The 17,110-nt window shown below is 39.9% G+C and overlaps 1 protein-coding gene across 1 annotated transcript in view; it reads right to left on the bottom strand.

Moving 5' to 3' along the window:
- Positions 1 to 10,276: 10,276 nt before the first annotated feature.
- The window catches only part of brca2 (BRCA2 DNA repair associated), a 66,003-nt gene continuing 59,169 nt past the window's right edge, over positions 10,277 to 17,110 (bottom strand). The window contains exons 25-26 of the mRNA XM_039745750.1: positions 15,108 to 15,233; positions 10,277 to 10,874 (exon numbers count right to left, since the gene is read on the bottom strand). Coding sequence (XP_039601684.1) covers positions 10,464 to 10,874; positions 15,108 to 15,233 — 537 coding nt within the window. The 3' untranslated portion in view covers positions 10,277 to 10,463. The remainder of the gene's footprint in view (positions 10,875 to 15,107; positions 15,234 to 17,110) is intronic.

The following is a 17,110-nucleotide window of genomic DNA, read 5'->3' as shown; positions in this document are numbered from 1 at the left end:
TGGTGATTGTCAGTGCGGGGCAAATCAAGTGCAGTTGGTTGAGCAACACTGCTTTAATGGAAGGGCTGAGAAACCCACTCTTACTTTACCCCACTCTTTGGAAGCTGTTGGAAAAGAGTTCCACAACCAGCTCAAAGTCACAGCAAATAAAAACACTGAAATCAGTAGAAGGAAAAAAACTGGCACCGCCACCTCAACCGGGCACAGCCAAGCATGGGACACAAGTTCAAGGCACACACAATTTATTTTTTTTCTTTTTGCCTCGTGAGAAACGCAGAAACAGGAATGATGATAAAGCAACTTTTAGATCATTGAAAGCTCTCTCACAGGCATTGGTCCAGTCAACACTAGGATTCTTTTAGAGGGGGACAGCCCGATGCACAAACTTTTGAATGAGCTGCCTGTAATACCCCATGAACCTGAGGAAGGCACGAACCTGCCTCTGTGTTTTGGGATGGGGGATATGCAAGCACCTCTCCCACCTTATCCAGATGAGGCTTGAGTAAACCCTTCCCCATGGAATATCCCAGTTAGTGGGTTTCCGACACACCCAGCTTGCACTTCTTAGGGTTGGCTGTCAACCCTGCCACCATGAGATGAGATTCGCAGCCACTACTGAAAACAACCACATCATCAATATAGGCACCCACGTATACGTAAGAGAGATGCGGATCTGGTCCATCATTCGATGAAAGGTCTGCGGTGCAACATGGAAGCCAAAAGGGAGTGTGTAAATTCAAACAACCCGGCCAGAGTGGCAAACATGGTCTTCTCACTACTAGACTCCTCCAAGGGGTCATGCCAATAATCCTTTGTGAGGTCAAAGGTGGAGATACAGTATATGAAGCCTGCCTGAGCTTTTCCAACATCTCGTCCACACGCTGCATCGGGTACGCACCAAACTTGGAAATCTTATTCAAACGCCTAAAATCAATACCGAACCAAACCATCAGACTTTGAGACGAGTACAATTGGACTTCTCCGTTTGCTTTTGCTTGGCTGAATAACACCTAATTGAAGCATCTGTGCTGGTAGGTGATACGGGGGCACCTGTATAGTAACACCAGGTGGAGTGACAATCTTGTGTTCTGCAATCGTTATCCAGTCAGGCGTTGCCGAAAAGATGTCCCAGTTCCAACACGATCAGCAATAGCAATTCCGCTTTCTGGGTGTCAGTTAAATCATCCCCAATAGCGACCTCAGTCTGGGGTACCGCTATGGTCGTGACCTGGACTTCGTGACAGTCGTGCCACTCCTTTAAAAGATTAACATGCAAAATGTGTACTGGTTTCCACTGCCGAGAAATTTTGGTTTAATAATTCACTGGGGACATACGCTCTTCTATCATTGCTGGCCATTGCCATTTGGCCTGAAATTTATGTGGATCGGATAGGATCAACACCAGCACACGATCCCCCTTCTTAAACTCACGGAGTTTGCTCGTCTTGTCATAGTTACGTTTTTGTGTCTCCTGCTCGCGCTGCTAATGTTCCACCGCAATAGAGGATAATCTGGCAATCTGCTCTTGCAGTGAAACAACTCAAACCTCCATCCCAGGGGGAGTCTCGCGAGTCCCTGTCCATTCTTCCTAAAAATGTCCAATACCCTGCGTGGTTGCTGGCCAAATAATAGTTTGAAAGGACTCATGCCAATGGAAGCTTGCGGGGCATCCCAGACAGCAAACAGGAGGAAATGTACTATGGTGTCCCAGGAAGTTGGATCGTCATGAGCTACCTGCTGAATCATCTCTTTTAGGGTTTTATTAAATCGTTCAGTCAGGCTATTCATCTGTGGATGATAAACTGTGAAGAGTAACTCCTTAATTCTGAAACTTTCGCATAGCTGTAGGTGTGCCCAGATCAGTGAGAATCTCTCGACGGGCACCATTATGTGTGAACACATCTGAGAGTGCTTTTGCAATAGTTTGGGTGTCCACCCGTCGCAGCACTGCTACTTCTGGGTATCTTGTGACGTAATCGATTAACAAGAGCATATACTGAAAGTCACTTTTACTCCTAGGAAGCAGGCCAACAATATCTAATCCCACCTTCTCAAAGGGGACGTTTAAAATAGGCATCGGTATAAGGGGTGCCCTGGCAGTTCTGTGAGCGGAAACTATTTGACAGTTGGGACAGGCATTACAAAATCGTTCCACATCCCGGTACATATTCACCCAATAAAAAAAGAGTTTTGAAATGCGTTCCCTCATCTTTTCCCTGCTAAGGAGACCCCACCAAAAACATGACTGTGAGCAATTTTTAAAACCAATTCCCTATGCTCACTTGGTACTACCAACTGTGCAATACGTCCATCGCCCATGCAATCAGAAATCACCTGATACAGAAAAGCATCCTAAAAAATCTAAAAATCTAAAAAATGTGGCGTTTGAAAATTTGGTTCCTCTCTTTCCAGATAGTAAGAGTCATTTGCGACGTGCAAAATCCAAGTTGTTATCGGCTCGTTGTAGGTGAGCAAAATTTGCCAGGATGGCAGCTTCTGCTTCCTCCGTGTTTGATGCAGAGTTGCACTCCCTACCCACTGCTACCTTGACCAATGCAGCATCGCACTCACCTCCCACTACTATTTCCTTTTCGCCCGGGTCCATACTGAGTGTCCGTTTTGTGGAGGTTGTTGGTGTGGATGACGGCGTGGAGAAGTTTGCCAGCTGTCCCGGGTCTTCATTTGAGGATTCATCCCCCAGCTCGCTGGTCAACTCCAAAACCGTTTCCTTGACTGATATTGTCTGTGGCGAGCCCCTCTCTATTCATTATGGGGATAGGCGCTCTACAGGTGGCCAACACTCGTGGGAAGAGGGCATTCCTTTTTCCTATTAGGAGTGGCCAGGCTAAAGTGTCTGATATGGCAGCCCAAACCTTAAAGTTCTTCCCTTTAAATTTCAGAGGGAGTAATATAGTCTCGTATGTTTTAATGTCTCCATGGATGCAGCGGATGTTTACTTTATCTGTGGTCTTATAAGGGGTCTGCCGGAGCAAGTCACGGCAGTCTACGCAGAGATTGCTACAGTCCAACAGTGCCAAGAATTCCCATCCTGCCAACGTAATAGAGACCTTAAAATTGTCCTCCTTTAACATCTGGGGGGAAAGTTGCGAGCCGCATAGCTGAGCCAGACCGATAGTCATTGTTTCTGCAGGTGGGAGGTGACACTCCTGAGCCGGATGTCCCAGTTGATCACAGCGAAAGCAGCTGTGTTTAGTCCGCACTATGGTGTGTGCAGGCTGGATCAAAATCAGGGTTAAGCCTGGGTAGCCTTATTGTTTCTAGGTGGCTTGTGCACCCTCTAATCTGCGGGTCAGATCCAGCAGCGAGTGGATGTCGTTCTGTAGTATTTCATCACAAAGGCTCTCGTCTATACCTGACAGGACTGCATCAATAGCGACCTTCTTCACAATGCGATCAAAAGGGTCTCCACAGATCCAGCTTTGAATCAGATCAACTAAGCCCTGGATCTGTCCTCGTACAGGGCAATCTGGATCAATATGCCACAGCCGAAACTGACTCCCCTTGACCACTGGGCTCACAGCCGTGCGGAGGAGGATCTGTTGCTTCATGTAGTCATAATCATCAAGCCTGTTGGGAGAAAGATTCCATACAGCTTGGAGAACATTGCCGGTTAAAAACAGGGCCAAAATAGCTGCCCAGGCTCCCCTGTCCCAGTGCATCGATGTTCCCATACGTTCAAAGCAAAATAGGAAACACTCAGGGTTGTCTGAGGAAGCCATCTTCGGCAGCACATCTCGTGGCCACGCCAAGGTAGGGGCGGCCACCGGAGGCTCATTTTGCTTTGGGTTTTGCTGTACTTCTTGGGGATCCATTGGTGCAAGGATCTCACTTCTGGTACCATGCGAGTCTCTGCCTTGCACCACAAAACACGAGGCTGAGTCTCAGCACTTTACCAAAACCAGCTTTATTCAGCTTGAAACAGAAACAGCACTGTTATTTACTGTAGCAGGAGCGACCACTCTCCTATACACAGATACAGCAATCAGGCAGGGTCGTGGCAAGGTTAGTGGCCAAGTAATACTGTTCCATAAATTCATAATGTTCCTTGCACAGGGCTCCAGACAGAAAAACAAATTTGGGAGCCATTGGCTCCTAAACCCAAAATATTTAGGAGCCATAATCTCTACGGCATGCCAAATGTGAAATAAACAAATAATATTTACTTGTATTGTTTATTTGTTTCTTCGGCCTACCTCACACTGCCTTTCCTTTCTCCTATCTGAGTTATTTGACATGTCTACTAGTGTCCTCTGCAAGGTCTTATAGATAATAACAAAGGAATAAATGACACATAAATGTGAACAATGCAAATGTTTACTAATAAGCAATACTTCAAGTCCAGAGTCTTATACACAACATGTGTAAGGAACACTACAAATACAAACACTGAAAATGTTTTACACATAATAACACAAGAATTAACACAATAACAAACATTATAAACAATCATTTCTGAAATAATCATTTTGCAATGAGTGTACAAATATAACGAAATTAATTACTCTTCAAGTTCACTGTCACTAACCATTACAATGTCAGCATCATTAGGCCAGCCAGTATACTTTGGTCTACGCTTTTTTTTACTGGCTGACAACCAGTGCTTTACACTGGGCTCTGGGTCAAAAAGTTCAAGTGTAGGACCCTCTGTACTGATCCTTACCAAGTCTTCCAGTGTTTCTACATTTAAGGAGTTGCGCACTTTTGATTTTATTCTGATTTGTTCTGAAAATCCTCGCTTGCACTGAGCTGCAGATATCGGAAGTACCAGCATTATTTCGACTAAGTGAAGCAGATTTTTAAAATCTGTACAGAACGGCTCCTTGCTCAGTATCACTGTCCATAGGTCACCGTAAGTCTTATCCATAAACTGACCCTTCACTAATATTTTCAACGTTAGCCATTCCTTCTGCACAGCTGAGACATCACAGCCATTGTTTGATAAGCGCTCCCTGTACCATTTAACAAGTGTGTCTATCTCACACTTGCTGTAGCTATCAATATCCTCTGGCCATGCATCATGACAAAACACTGAAAATGACTGGATGATTTCTGATCCCTTTGAATGTCCGTGCTGTGTAACACTTGACATCATGTTTGCAAACTTGATCTCCAATTCTTTAATTGTAATGTCAACCTGGGGCCTTTCAGTTAAACATTTTGGAAGGTTATGACTGTGTGGCTACTTGCAGCCCTCTCACTCCTGCTTGTTGATGGCCCTTCCTGTTGCACTGAACCTTCTGGCTGAGAACCGATGTGCTGTAAGAATTCCCGCAGCTTCCCTTCTCTCAAAGCATTTTCCTTCAATCCTTTGTTACCACACAGCCCACAATTGCAGCAACTGCCTGAGGAAGTATATGAGAATTGTTTTGAAGTATAAGGCTCAGCTTTGAGCCCTTTGAAATAAGGTCATGTAAAAAGTGACAAAAGGCAATGAAAGACAGGCTTTCCATTTGCTGAACAATGTGTTTGGCTCTTCCCTTTATGTCTATGTTTTTGGACATGACTGCAAGGTGCTCCATATGATGATGCACAGCAGTGTGCTGCCCCTGACCTGTTGCATAGTTTGAATAGAGAAAAACAGAGTGCCCGATAAATGTGTGGCAATCAGCGCTGAGTTTTTACTGCTGATGGGTTTTGTACTGTGCATCCTAACTCTGCTCCCGCTTGCTTTTGGTACTGAAATGATACGTTTTCCACAATAGTTGTAGAAGGTCATAAACTTTTTCAATCATTGGCACTGACCTTTGTGTGTTTAGCATTGCCAGTTCCAGCCGATGGGGTAGACAGTGGAAAGAGAGAGCATGTTTTCTTCTTTCTTCTTCTTTGCTGAAAAGTTCACGCTTGCACCATCTGCTCCAAAAGCACACGTTTTATGTACCCACCAATTTGGGTTGGTTGGGTCAGCATTCTGAAGCAGTGATTTAATGGTGTTTTGAATCCCTTCTGCATGACCATAATCAATCTCAGCCAAACCTACTAGATGAGTCTTAGGTGTTCCATCAGATACATTCCTACAGTATGTGATGACATCGTCTTTCCCTGGGACATCTGTTCCACAATCAGTTATAACAGAGATGTAGTTACCTTTAAAGCTTCTTCCAGCACATTACTTTTTAATTCATCTACAATGCAACCTACAAACTCTGCACATGCTGTATCATTATCATATGTTTTTGACACATCCATGCCATTCTTCTTCATCAGCAGAATTTGAGATTTAAACTTTGTGAACGGTATTTCTTCCAGTGCAATCATATATGCTACATTGAATTTTATTTTTAATTCTTTCATCTCATTTTCTGTCACTTTCTCACAAGCACGTTGCACTGCCTTTGCTATGGGGGTGTCACGAGGAGCAGACCTAGCTATCACACAGTCTCTGGCATTCTTGTGTTTCTTACTCTCACCATGCTTTTTCACAGTTTCCTTTTTAAAATGGCTCGTACCACAAATTAATTCTGTTTTACTAGCTATTTCTTGTCCGGCTTGTGCACAAAAGCTGCAATACATCTTTCCTTTGTCATACTGTAACCAAGCGAACTCCTGTAACCAAGCCGCTTAAAACTGTGTTCCAGGCGTCGGAGCGCGCAGAAGATTTTGCTAACGGGACAGAGTTGTCATCCTTTAATAACTACATTTCCAGACACCGATGGCTGTACCACAGATAACCCACAGACTGAATTATCTTGGTTCGTTCAGAAGTAGACAAGGCAGGATTTGGATGAGTGGGCATTGAGAAAAAGTCAGAAATTTTTCGTTTGGCCATTTTGCGTGTTACATGGAAACTTAGAACATTTTGCTTGTTATGTGGAAAGTTAGGGCGCAATTGAGAAGTAGTCGTGGCCCGATTCTCTTCTGTTTCAGATCCCTATACGTAGCAGTTAGCGAAGTGACATTTGAAGCAGAGTGGGCGTGTCAGATGATGCCTCACTTCGGTTTGGCTTTAATCATGTGATAGTGTAATAGGAAAGGCAGGCGGGCTGAGAGTGTTAGCACATAATTAAAAGCCGCTTCTGCTGCTTTAAATTTAAAACTTTGCTTAGATTGAGAGAGTCGCCACCAGCAACTGGACTGAAAAACTAGTCGCAAAATAGAAAATCAAGTCACATTGGCGACCATTTTAGTCGGCATCTAGAGCCCTGTTGCATCACCCAGCGGCGACAGTACTCATAGTGCAACGCGGTCGGCTTGGATTTGCTTTTGTGACGAGCCGTTGCAACACTAGGAGCCTGCGGTTGCAGAGTACGATTTTGAGTTGTTGCGATGAAATTCTGGCAAAATGCACTAGCCTGCCGCATCATTTTTCACTTTGATTTTTGAGGTGTCTTTGAATTCAGCCCTCTGTAGGTTTGTAGCGGATGGCACATGTGCTATTATTCTGTGGGCGGTTGCTGCCTCTTTGGGTGCATTGCTGTAAATACACCTTTAAGGGGGAGGTAATAACTCGGTCAGGGTGGTTGGTGTTGAAAGCTTAAAAACCGGAAAAGAAGGGGAGACATCTTGTGGTGGAGCAAAGAGAAGTGACAAGGTAGCGCCAAGAAAAGTATCTAATGGAACAAGTTCTTTTTTTTGAAGACTCAGCGACACAAGGGAGGCGCGTCTCTGAAGACGGACTCTTTTTCTTTGATTTAAGCTGACAAATGTCTTGGAACGGTAGGATTAAACTTTGTTGTTATCATCTCGACAGCTGGCGTATTCCAGTAGGGTTTCTCTTTGCCCTGAACAATAAGGACAGTAAACCAATTTGGACAGTCTGGTTTTTCTTATTTATGAACATTGCGTGTTTAAACCAGAGAGGGGGAGTTTTGATTGCTATGTATTTGTTTGTTTGTTTTTCTTTATATATGTAAAATAATATATTTGTTCTTTTGCTTCTTCTTTATTTGGTGATATGGCTTGTTGTTAATGCTAAGCTGGGACTGGTGGTGGGGGTCAATAAAAGGGCGGCGTTGGTGCGTTGCCGATAGATTTTAGATATTGAACTGCTTTATACTAGCAGTTTTCTAATCGTGCCTTAACTCGGGTTTAGTTGATTGCCCAGGGTTAACGGTACAGGTTAATAATTTTTATTTACATCAAATGATGTGGCATCCTTTTGTTCCTAACACAACACCCAGTCCATATCAGTAGAGATATCTGATGTGTTTTCAAAGTGTTCCTTTAATTTTTGGAGCAGTTTATATATATTATATATATTATATATAATATATATAATGCTTTAATGTATAAAATATTAATGTCATGTAATAATGTTCAGGTATAAAAGTTTTATACAGTGTACTGTACAGTATAGAGTATGTGCAAGACTGTGTTCACCCGGTAATGGCCTTGCACCCTATACGCTCCAACACCCACAACCCTGCTCAGGATTAAGCAGGCTTAGAAGATGGTGTGGTGTGACATTGATAGAACTTCATCTGTCCCCACAGGAAATCTGACTTTTACATAAGCACTTTAAATAAATACATAAATATGTAGATAAATAAATATACACACACACACACACTATAGTCTGAACACACACCAGAATGACTAAAAGGAAGAATATTTTTAAAAGAAAGAAAAGTTCTGATTTGGCAGTCACAGTGAGGCATTATATTGGTATATTACTGTAGGTATAAAGGTACCCCTGTACCGTATCTTGACACACTTCTGCTTAATGATTTTTTGTCTGAAAGTTCTCAGTGTTAGTGTGTCAGATTGAGGATGTGCAACATTGTTTATAATGACATTGTTTCGTTTTTATTGCTCCTTTGCTACAACCTCCAGGATGTCAGAGAATATCTCATAACTGAGCATGTCCTTTTAATTAGCTCATTGATTTGGTGAGCCTCATCTGATGTGATGTTACCAGCACATCACAGTGCAGTGCAGAAAATCGCATCGACCATCTCAGAGTTGAAGGAGATGTGAAGGATGTCACCACCCACATTGAAGGAACACAGTCTCCTAAGGAAGAAGAGCCTATTCTTCCCTTTCTTATACTGTATACTGTAGTTCCTCTGTGTTCTGAGACTTGTCCAACCTGACATTTATGTGGAGCTCCCCTCCAAGTACACAACATCCACATCTACTCCCTGAATAGTGACTGGACATAGTGGCATTTTGGTGTTGAGAAAGTCAACAACCAGTTCCATCTTGGTTTTGCTATGTTACTTTCCACACAATTCTCTTTGGACCAAGAAACAATAGTTCTCCTATACTGTCTCACTGCCTTTATCGATACACCCCTTAGGTGTAATTAGAGAATTACTGCAAGCGACATAACCTAGTGTTATATCTAAAGTCTGAGGTGCACAGAGAGAAGAGAAAAGGAGACAGGCCTATTCCTTGTAGTGCTCCAGTGATGATCTTACAATCCTCAGCTCTCACAAACTGCAGTCTGTCCAACAAATAGTCCATTAACCAGGACACAATAGGCTTATCCACTTACATATCTCTGAGCTTACCCCCTTAACAGGGATAGCTGGATGTTATTGAGAGTACTTGAGAACAAACCAACCCCAAGCAAGGCTTCTGGCACTGCTCCACTGAAGGTCAACATTTCCATATTCTTGCTACAAAGAACCTGATTAATGACCCACCTACCATTGCTGAGTCATCGTATTGTTTACCAGAACCTTTCTGGTGTCACCCGAAATTTATTCTAAATGGCCTCGCCCAAACTCCACTTACTAACTAGATTTCCACTGTTGCTGTCATCAAAACATTTTGGCCATAGCCATATGCAGCTACTTCTACCCCTGAAATGCAGGACAAGCTATTCCAGATGTGGGAGCTGAAATCATTCAAAAATGAGTCATGTACCAGCCCCTGAACCACTGACACAATTTTGCAACTTGCATCGTTTTTTTTGTACCTCTATTCACATTTAAGCAGAGTTGATGAAGCTACCCTTGCAAGTTTCATGAGAATTCATTTTGTACAGTCACCAAAGTACTACGCTCCATACTGCCTTAACCAAATGCAGAAATAAATCAAAACACAAAATGAAAATATTTTGAGATTAAATAACTTTTCTATGCAGTGTTATACTTATTTATAGAAAATTAAAAACTGGATCAAGTTAAAATTACAAAACACTCATATTTGCAATAGATATTTTCTTACTGCAGATGACCACAGTATAAATGTCTTTTTAGCATAAATGTTAAAAAAACAGAGATTGAAATTATAAATGTATAATATATAAATTTTAATATTTTACAAAAATTACAAAAACTTTGGTTTTAACAAAATATACAATATAATTTATAAGAAATACTGAACAGTGTTATTCAATACACGTCAAAAAGTACAGTAGCTCTTTACTCACCTTTACTTAAAAATCTTAGTGTCAAAGGATATTCACTTTTAGTTCTTGCATTAAGTTATAGACACTGAAGTGCCTACGACATCAATTAGTTTTCCAAATGTAATCTCTAAAATACTGTCAGGTACTACTATTTTTTTACATCCTCTTGCAAACAACCAAGTAAAGCCTGAGTGTTAATCATTGCAAGTTCTTCATCATTCACCCACTGATCTTCTGGAAAATGATTTGAGCTCACAGGCGTGTTGCACAAAACAACTTGAGATTTGTGAGAAGTTTCTTCTTTTCTTGTTTCTGGTGTGAAAGTCTGTTTTCTGGGAGGATGAAAACCTTTCTTTAGAGAATCAGAGACAATGTTCTTCAGAGGAGTGAGTGGAGGTGGAGATGGAATACGAGACAAAAAGTCAAGTGCTTTTTTCTTTTTTATACTTTTTCTATCACTTTCTTCATCTTCAACTGCTTTTCTTTTAGCAGGTGTTACAGCTTGCTCGATATTGCAGTGTGCCATTTGAAAGTTATTTCCTGAAAAAATCAAGGAAGTCTGAAAGCAGACAATAAATAGACATGTAAATATGTATTTCTGAACAAAATCACATTAATCTAATTTATAAACTGAAACAATAAAGGAAAAGATAAAACTAACCAAAAACTGTTTTGTGCTGCAGCAAACACAAAAGTATGCATCACACTTGATTACCTTGTAAAGAGTCATTTATTAAATAACTAGCAAAATACCCGCGCATCACTGCGGCGAAGTAGTGTGTTAAAGAAGTTATGAAAAAGAAAAGGAAACATTTTAAAAATAACGTAACATGATTGTCAATGTAATTGTTTTGTCATTGTTATGAGTGTTGCTGTCATATATATATATATATATATATATATATATATATATATATACACACACACACACACACACACACATATATATAAACATATATACATATCTACATATACACATACAGTAATCCCTCCTCGATCGCGGGGGTTGCGTTCCAGACCCCCCCGCGATAGGTGAAAATCCTCGAAGTAGAAACCATATGTTTGTATGGTTATTTTTATATATTTTAAGCCCTTAGAAACTCTCCCACACTGTTTATAAATATTCTCCTCATAGTTATACAGTAAACCCGCTCCAGACAGATAAATGAATTTCCACGAAGTAGGATTCTTTATTTATAAATCTAATATTTTCGCAGTTAGAGCATAGAAAACCTGTTTACGACCTTCTAAATACGTTTTTTTAACATTACTAGAGCCCTATAGACATGAAATAACACCCTTTAGTCTAAAGTTTAAACTGTGCTCCACGACAAGACAAAGATGACAGTTCTTTCTCACAATTAAAAGAATGCAAACATATCTTCCTCTTCAAAGAAGTGCCGTCAGGAGCAGAGAATGTCAGAGAGGGAGAGAAAAGTAAACAAAAATCAATAGGGTTGTTGGGCTTTTAAGTAAACGAAGCACCACAATAAAGCCACCGTAATGAAGGGATCAATGTGAAGGTAGTCTTTTCAGCATTTTTTAGAGGAGCGTCCGTATCTTCTAAGCAAACAGCCACTGTGCAAACAGCCCCTCTGCTCACACCCCCTCCAGCAGGAGCAGAGAATGTCAGCGAGAGTGAGAGAGGCAGAGAAAAGCAAACAATCAAAAATCAATACGGGCTGTTAGAGCTTTGAAGTGTGCAAAGCACCGCGCAGAAAACAGATCATATATCATTGTGGAGTTTTATTTAATACGTAATACGTGCTCTGATTGGGTAGCTTCTCAGCCTTCTGCCAATAGCGTCCCTTGTATGAAATCAACTGAGCAAACAAACTGAGGAAGCGTGTACCATAAATTAAAGACCCATTGTCCGAGAAATCCATGAACCAGCGAAAAATCTGTGATATATATTTAGATATGCTTACATTTAAAATCCGCGATGGAGTGAAGCCGCGAAAGTCGAATCTCGATATAGCGAGGGATCACTGTATCTGTATATATATATATATATATATATATATATATATATATATATATATATATATATATATATATATATATATATATATATATATATATATATATATATATATATATATATATATATATATATATATATATATATATATATATATATATATATATATATATACACACATACATACATTCACACACACATATATATATACATATACATACATACATTCACATATACTGCTCAAAAGAATTAAAGGAACACTTTTTAATCATAGTATAGCATAAAGTCAATGAAACTTATGGTATATTAATCTGGTCAGTAAAGTAGCAGAGGGGGTTGTTAATCAGTTTCAGCTGCTGTGGTGTTAATGAAATTAACAACAGATGCACTAGAGGGGCAACAATGAGATGACCCCCAAAACAGGAATGGTTTAACAGGTGGAGGCCACTGACATTTTTCCCTCCTCATCTTTTCTGACTGTTTCTTCACTAGTTTTGCATTTGGCTACAGTCAGTGTCACTACTGGTAGCATGAGGCAATACCTGGACCCTACAGAGGTTGCACAGGTAGTCCAACTTCTCCAGGATGGCACATCAATACGTGTCATTGCCAGAAGGTTTGCTGTGTCTCCCTGCACAGTCTCAAGGGCATGAAGGAGATTCTAGGAGACAAGCAGTTCCTCTAGGAGAGCTGGAGAGGGCCATAGAAGGTCCATAACCCATCAGCAGGACCAGTATCTGCTCCTTTGGGCAAGGAGGAACAGGATGAGCACTGCCAGAGCCCTACAAAATGACCTAAAGCAGGCCACTGGTGTGAATGTCTCTGACCAAACAACCAGAAAGACTTCATGAGGGTGACCCAAGGGCCCCATGTCCTCTAATGGGCCCTGAGCTCACTGCCCAGCAGCATGCAGCTTGATTGGCATTCGCCATAGAATATTAGAATTGGCAGATGCACCACTGGTGCCCTGTGCTTTTTACAGATGAGAGCAGGTTCACCCTGAGCACGTGACAGAAGTGAAAGGGTCTGGAGAAGCCATGGAGAACATTATGCTGCCTGTAACATCATTCAGCATGAGCAGTTTGGTGGTGGGTTAATGATTGTCTGGGGAGGCATATCCATGGAGGGTCACACAGACCGCTACAGGCTTGACAAAGGCACCTTGGCTGCCATCAGGTATCAGGATGAAATCCTTGGACCCATTGTCAGACCCTATGCTGGTACAGTGGCTCCTGGTGCACGACAATTCCTGGCCTCATGTGGTGAGAGTATGCAGGCAGTTCCTGGAGGATGAAGGAATTGATACCATTGACTGGCCACCACACTTTCCTGACCTAAATCCAATAGAACACCACTGGGAAATTATGTTTTGGTCCATCCAATGCCACCAGGTTGCACCTCAGACTGTCCAGGAGCTCAGTGATGCCCTGGTCCAGATCTGGGAGGAGATCCCCCACAACACCATCTGTCATCTCATTAGAAGCATGCACCGATGTTGTCAGGCATGTATACAAGAACACAGGGGCCATACAAAGTGCTGCAATTAAATTTTGGCAAAATGGACTAGCCTGCCACATAATTTTTTCACTCTGATTTTTGGGGCGTCTTTGAATTCAGGGCTCTGTAGGTTGATCATTTTCATTTCCATCAAACGATGTGGCATCCTTTCGTTCCTAACACATTACCCAGTCTATATCAGTATAGATATCCAGGAGGATTTCTTTTTCCCATTGAGATCTGATGTGTTTTCAAAGTGTTCATTTAATTTTTTTGAGCAGTTTATATATATATATATATATATATATATATATATATATATATATATATATATATATATATATATATATACATACATATACATACATTCACACACACATATATATATATATATATATATATATATATATATATATATATCACATATACACATATACATACACACACACACAGTACAGGCCAAAAGTTTGGACACACCTCCTCATTCAATGTGTTTTCTTTATTTACTAAATTTCGTTTTTTTTTTTGTTCTTTCGAAAAAATGTGGTTTAGTTTATCCTCCCCGCATGCCTGTATCAGTGAAGAGTGCATCCTACTTTACCAGACACCGAGTTCAGGTGCACACAACTTACGTAATATGTATGTGTACAGGATTTCCTGGTAATGACCTCTGGCTTTGTTTCTGACTAAAGTTCTCTAACACTCTGATTGGACATCCATGTGTGATTATGGAAAAGGTAGCTATCCTCCCATTCCTATTTTTTATATCCTAATGCTGCCTTAGCTGCTATTCACTGTGCAATGCTCGGGATTTTCACAAACATTTCATCTTTCAAACGATGGTCTTTTTCACATTAGTGGTTTAAAGTAGACTTCTAAGACTAAAGCTTATTTTTTAATGAACTCAGCAAGTTGTCAGCCACTGTTCGGACCTGCAGAAAAGATTTTCCTTAGGATATTCTCTTGACGATTCTAATACAGTCAAGCTTAACTTGTTGTTAAGAAACATGAAAAGACCTAGGCGTGTTGAACATTCACATTTAAACATACTCCTTCCCCATCAGGACTGCATGAGAGAGGTTGACTAAATTCAGCCAATTCTAGTTTGGAAGTTTTCATACTTGTGAAAAAAGTAAACCTGGAGTGACACACAGATAAGCCCTAAAATAAGTATAAGAGGCATTTTTAGTCTCTTCAATACACCAGTCTCTGCCATATCCAAATCATACATCTTTTTAATTTCTGGAAAGGTTTTAATATGACTGCATACACAAAGTAAACAAAAGGAATTGTCAAATCAGACATGCAACTTACTTGGTTTGTCTTATCCATATTTTGTTTTGAATGAGTATAACATTCTTTTGGCTGCAAATACCCTGCCGTATTTGCTTTCAACTTGTTGAGTTTTTTTTCAGCTTCTTTGCAGAAATCTTGAATGTTCTATTAACAAAATTAATTTAGTACATTAGACACAATTTCTTATATTGACATTTAATAACAACAATCAAATACAAAACAGAAACAGTATGTCTGATATAAACTTCACATGAGTCTGGTCTCTTTTTATTGGTGAGTGAAACACCATATAGCACACATGAAGGCAAAAATCTTCAAATACAGAAATGTTTGACATGTAAGCAAAATGCAAAGGGTACCTGTCAGAATCTGTTCTCAAAAATATTATATACACTTAAGGATGGTTCTTGATGTTATCATTTTAACACCAGTATTTCTGAAGATCAAAACAAGCAGTGAACCGTACAAAATACATACATCTATTTTTTAAATTAGCGTCACAGAGCAAGGCAAAATTCTTATAAACCCTGTAGCTGAACAGGGGGTGGTAATAAGCATTTCTCAGGTTATGTTTGTTTCACGGCAGTAAGACTGGAACTAAGTTGAAAACTGGTGATCTTTCACTTTATATGATTAAAATAACAGTAGCTATTTGGCATGAAGTTGTTGGTTATATACCTTACCCTAGTAAACCCGCTCACTTTGGGTGTCATTAAAATTAACATCATTTTTTCTATCTGTTTGCAAATAGAGATGACTAGACTTTATATATATATATATATATATATATATATATATATATATATATATATATATATATATATATATAAAAAAAACAGAAAACTATGTGCTTTTATTTGATTACGGGTACTACAAAAGGATTGTGAAATATAAATTTATCCTTAGAAATATATAAAAAAAAGGCCAATTGGAGAAGTGGATTGTTTAGATACATTTCAGGCTTACCAAGTCTTAAAATTAACAATTTTACGATACATTCATGACATTAAGCTATTTAAATTGGTCTCCAGAGGAATTCCATTAATAATAAATAAACAGAAGTAACTGTCATTTGCTAAATGCCACTCAGGCTTGATTAGAACAGAAAACTAGAATCAGATGAGGCCAAAATTTGACTTCTTGGCCACTGTCACTGTCAGTATTTTGGCATCAGAAGAGGGAGATTCATTAACAAAATAGAAACTCATTTTGAATGTGTTGATGTTTTGAGGCTGTTTTCCAGACTTTGTTAAGATCGATAACATTGTGAAATCTACCCAGTATCATGATAATCCTAGAAATGTTGCAAGGATCTTAAAACACCAGTTCATTATTTTTTTTTTACTAACAGAAAAAAACACTATTCAAATCAATCACTTACTACAGTTAGTTCAAAACATGGCTGCAAGAATCATAGCTAGAAGAACTTTTACAGTCGATACTCCAAGATGTAATCTGCAATAATAATCTATATAGTTGATAATGTAGTTGGTGAGTGAGTAATGCATTTGTTCTCCCACTAATTTTAGATTTTATTGTGAGTAAAATCAAGTTTTGTATGTCTCTTAATTAGACTATTTAAACTGGTACAGTATAATTATATGGGTTTGTTAAGAATGACTCTGCAGACTGTAAAAACAGTGTTTACTTCCTCTCCCACTTTGAGAAGGATCTGTATGCATTCTGTATATGTTTCTTTGTATATATTGTACAACATTTCTTTATTGATTTTTTAACCTTATATTTTAGTCATACTACATTTCTAATTCTTGTATAGTGATCTTGACTGTTTAGGGGGAGTAGGTTGGAGAGAGGAGATTTGCAGCAGCCCTCCAAAGAAAAATACCATTGAGTCAACGATGGCACCTTTATTAACTTAAAAAATACTATATGAAGAGGTGGATGTCAGGAATTTCCGGTTTTCTGTGGTGGGGATCTGCGCTGCCACCACCCCATCAAAGCACTGTGCTGTCCCTATATTGATGGATTGAAGGCCAGAGGTCCACATGGCCATCATCATC

This window comes from Polypterus senegalus, chromosome 2 (genome assembly GCF_016835505.1).
Source record: "Polypterus senegalus isolate Bchr_013 chromosome 2, ASM1683550v1, whole genome shotgun sequence".
In the NCBI taxonomy this organism is placed as follows: Eukaryota; Metazoa; Chordata; class Cladistia; order Polypteriformes; family Polypteridae; genus Polypterus; species Polypterus senegalus.
This window is presented reverse-complemented; position numbering and strand designations above follow the sequence as displayed.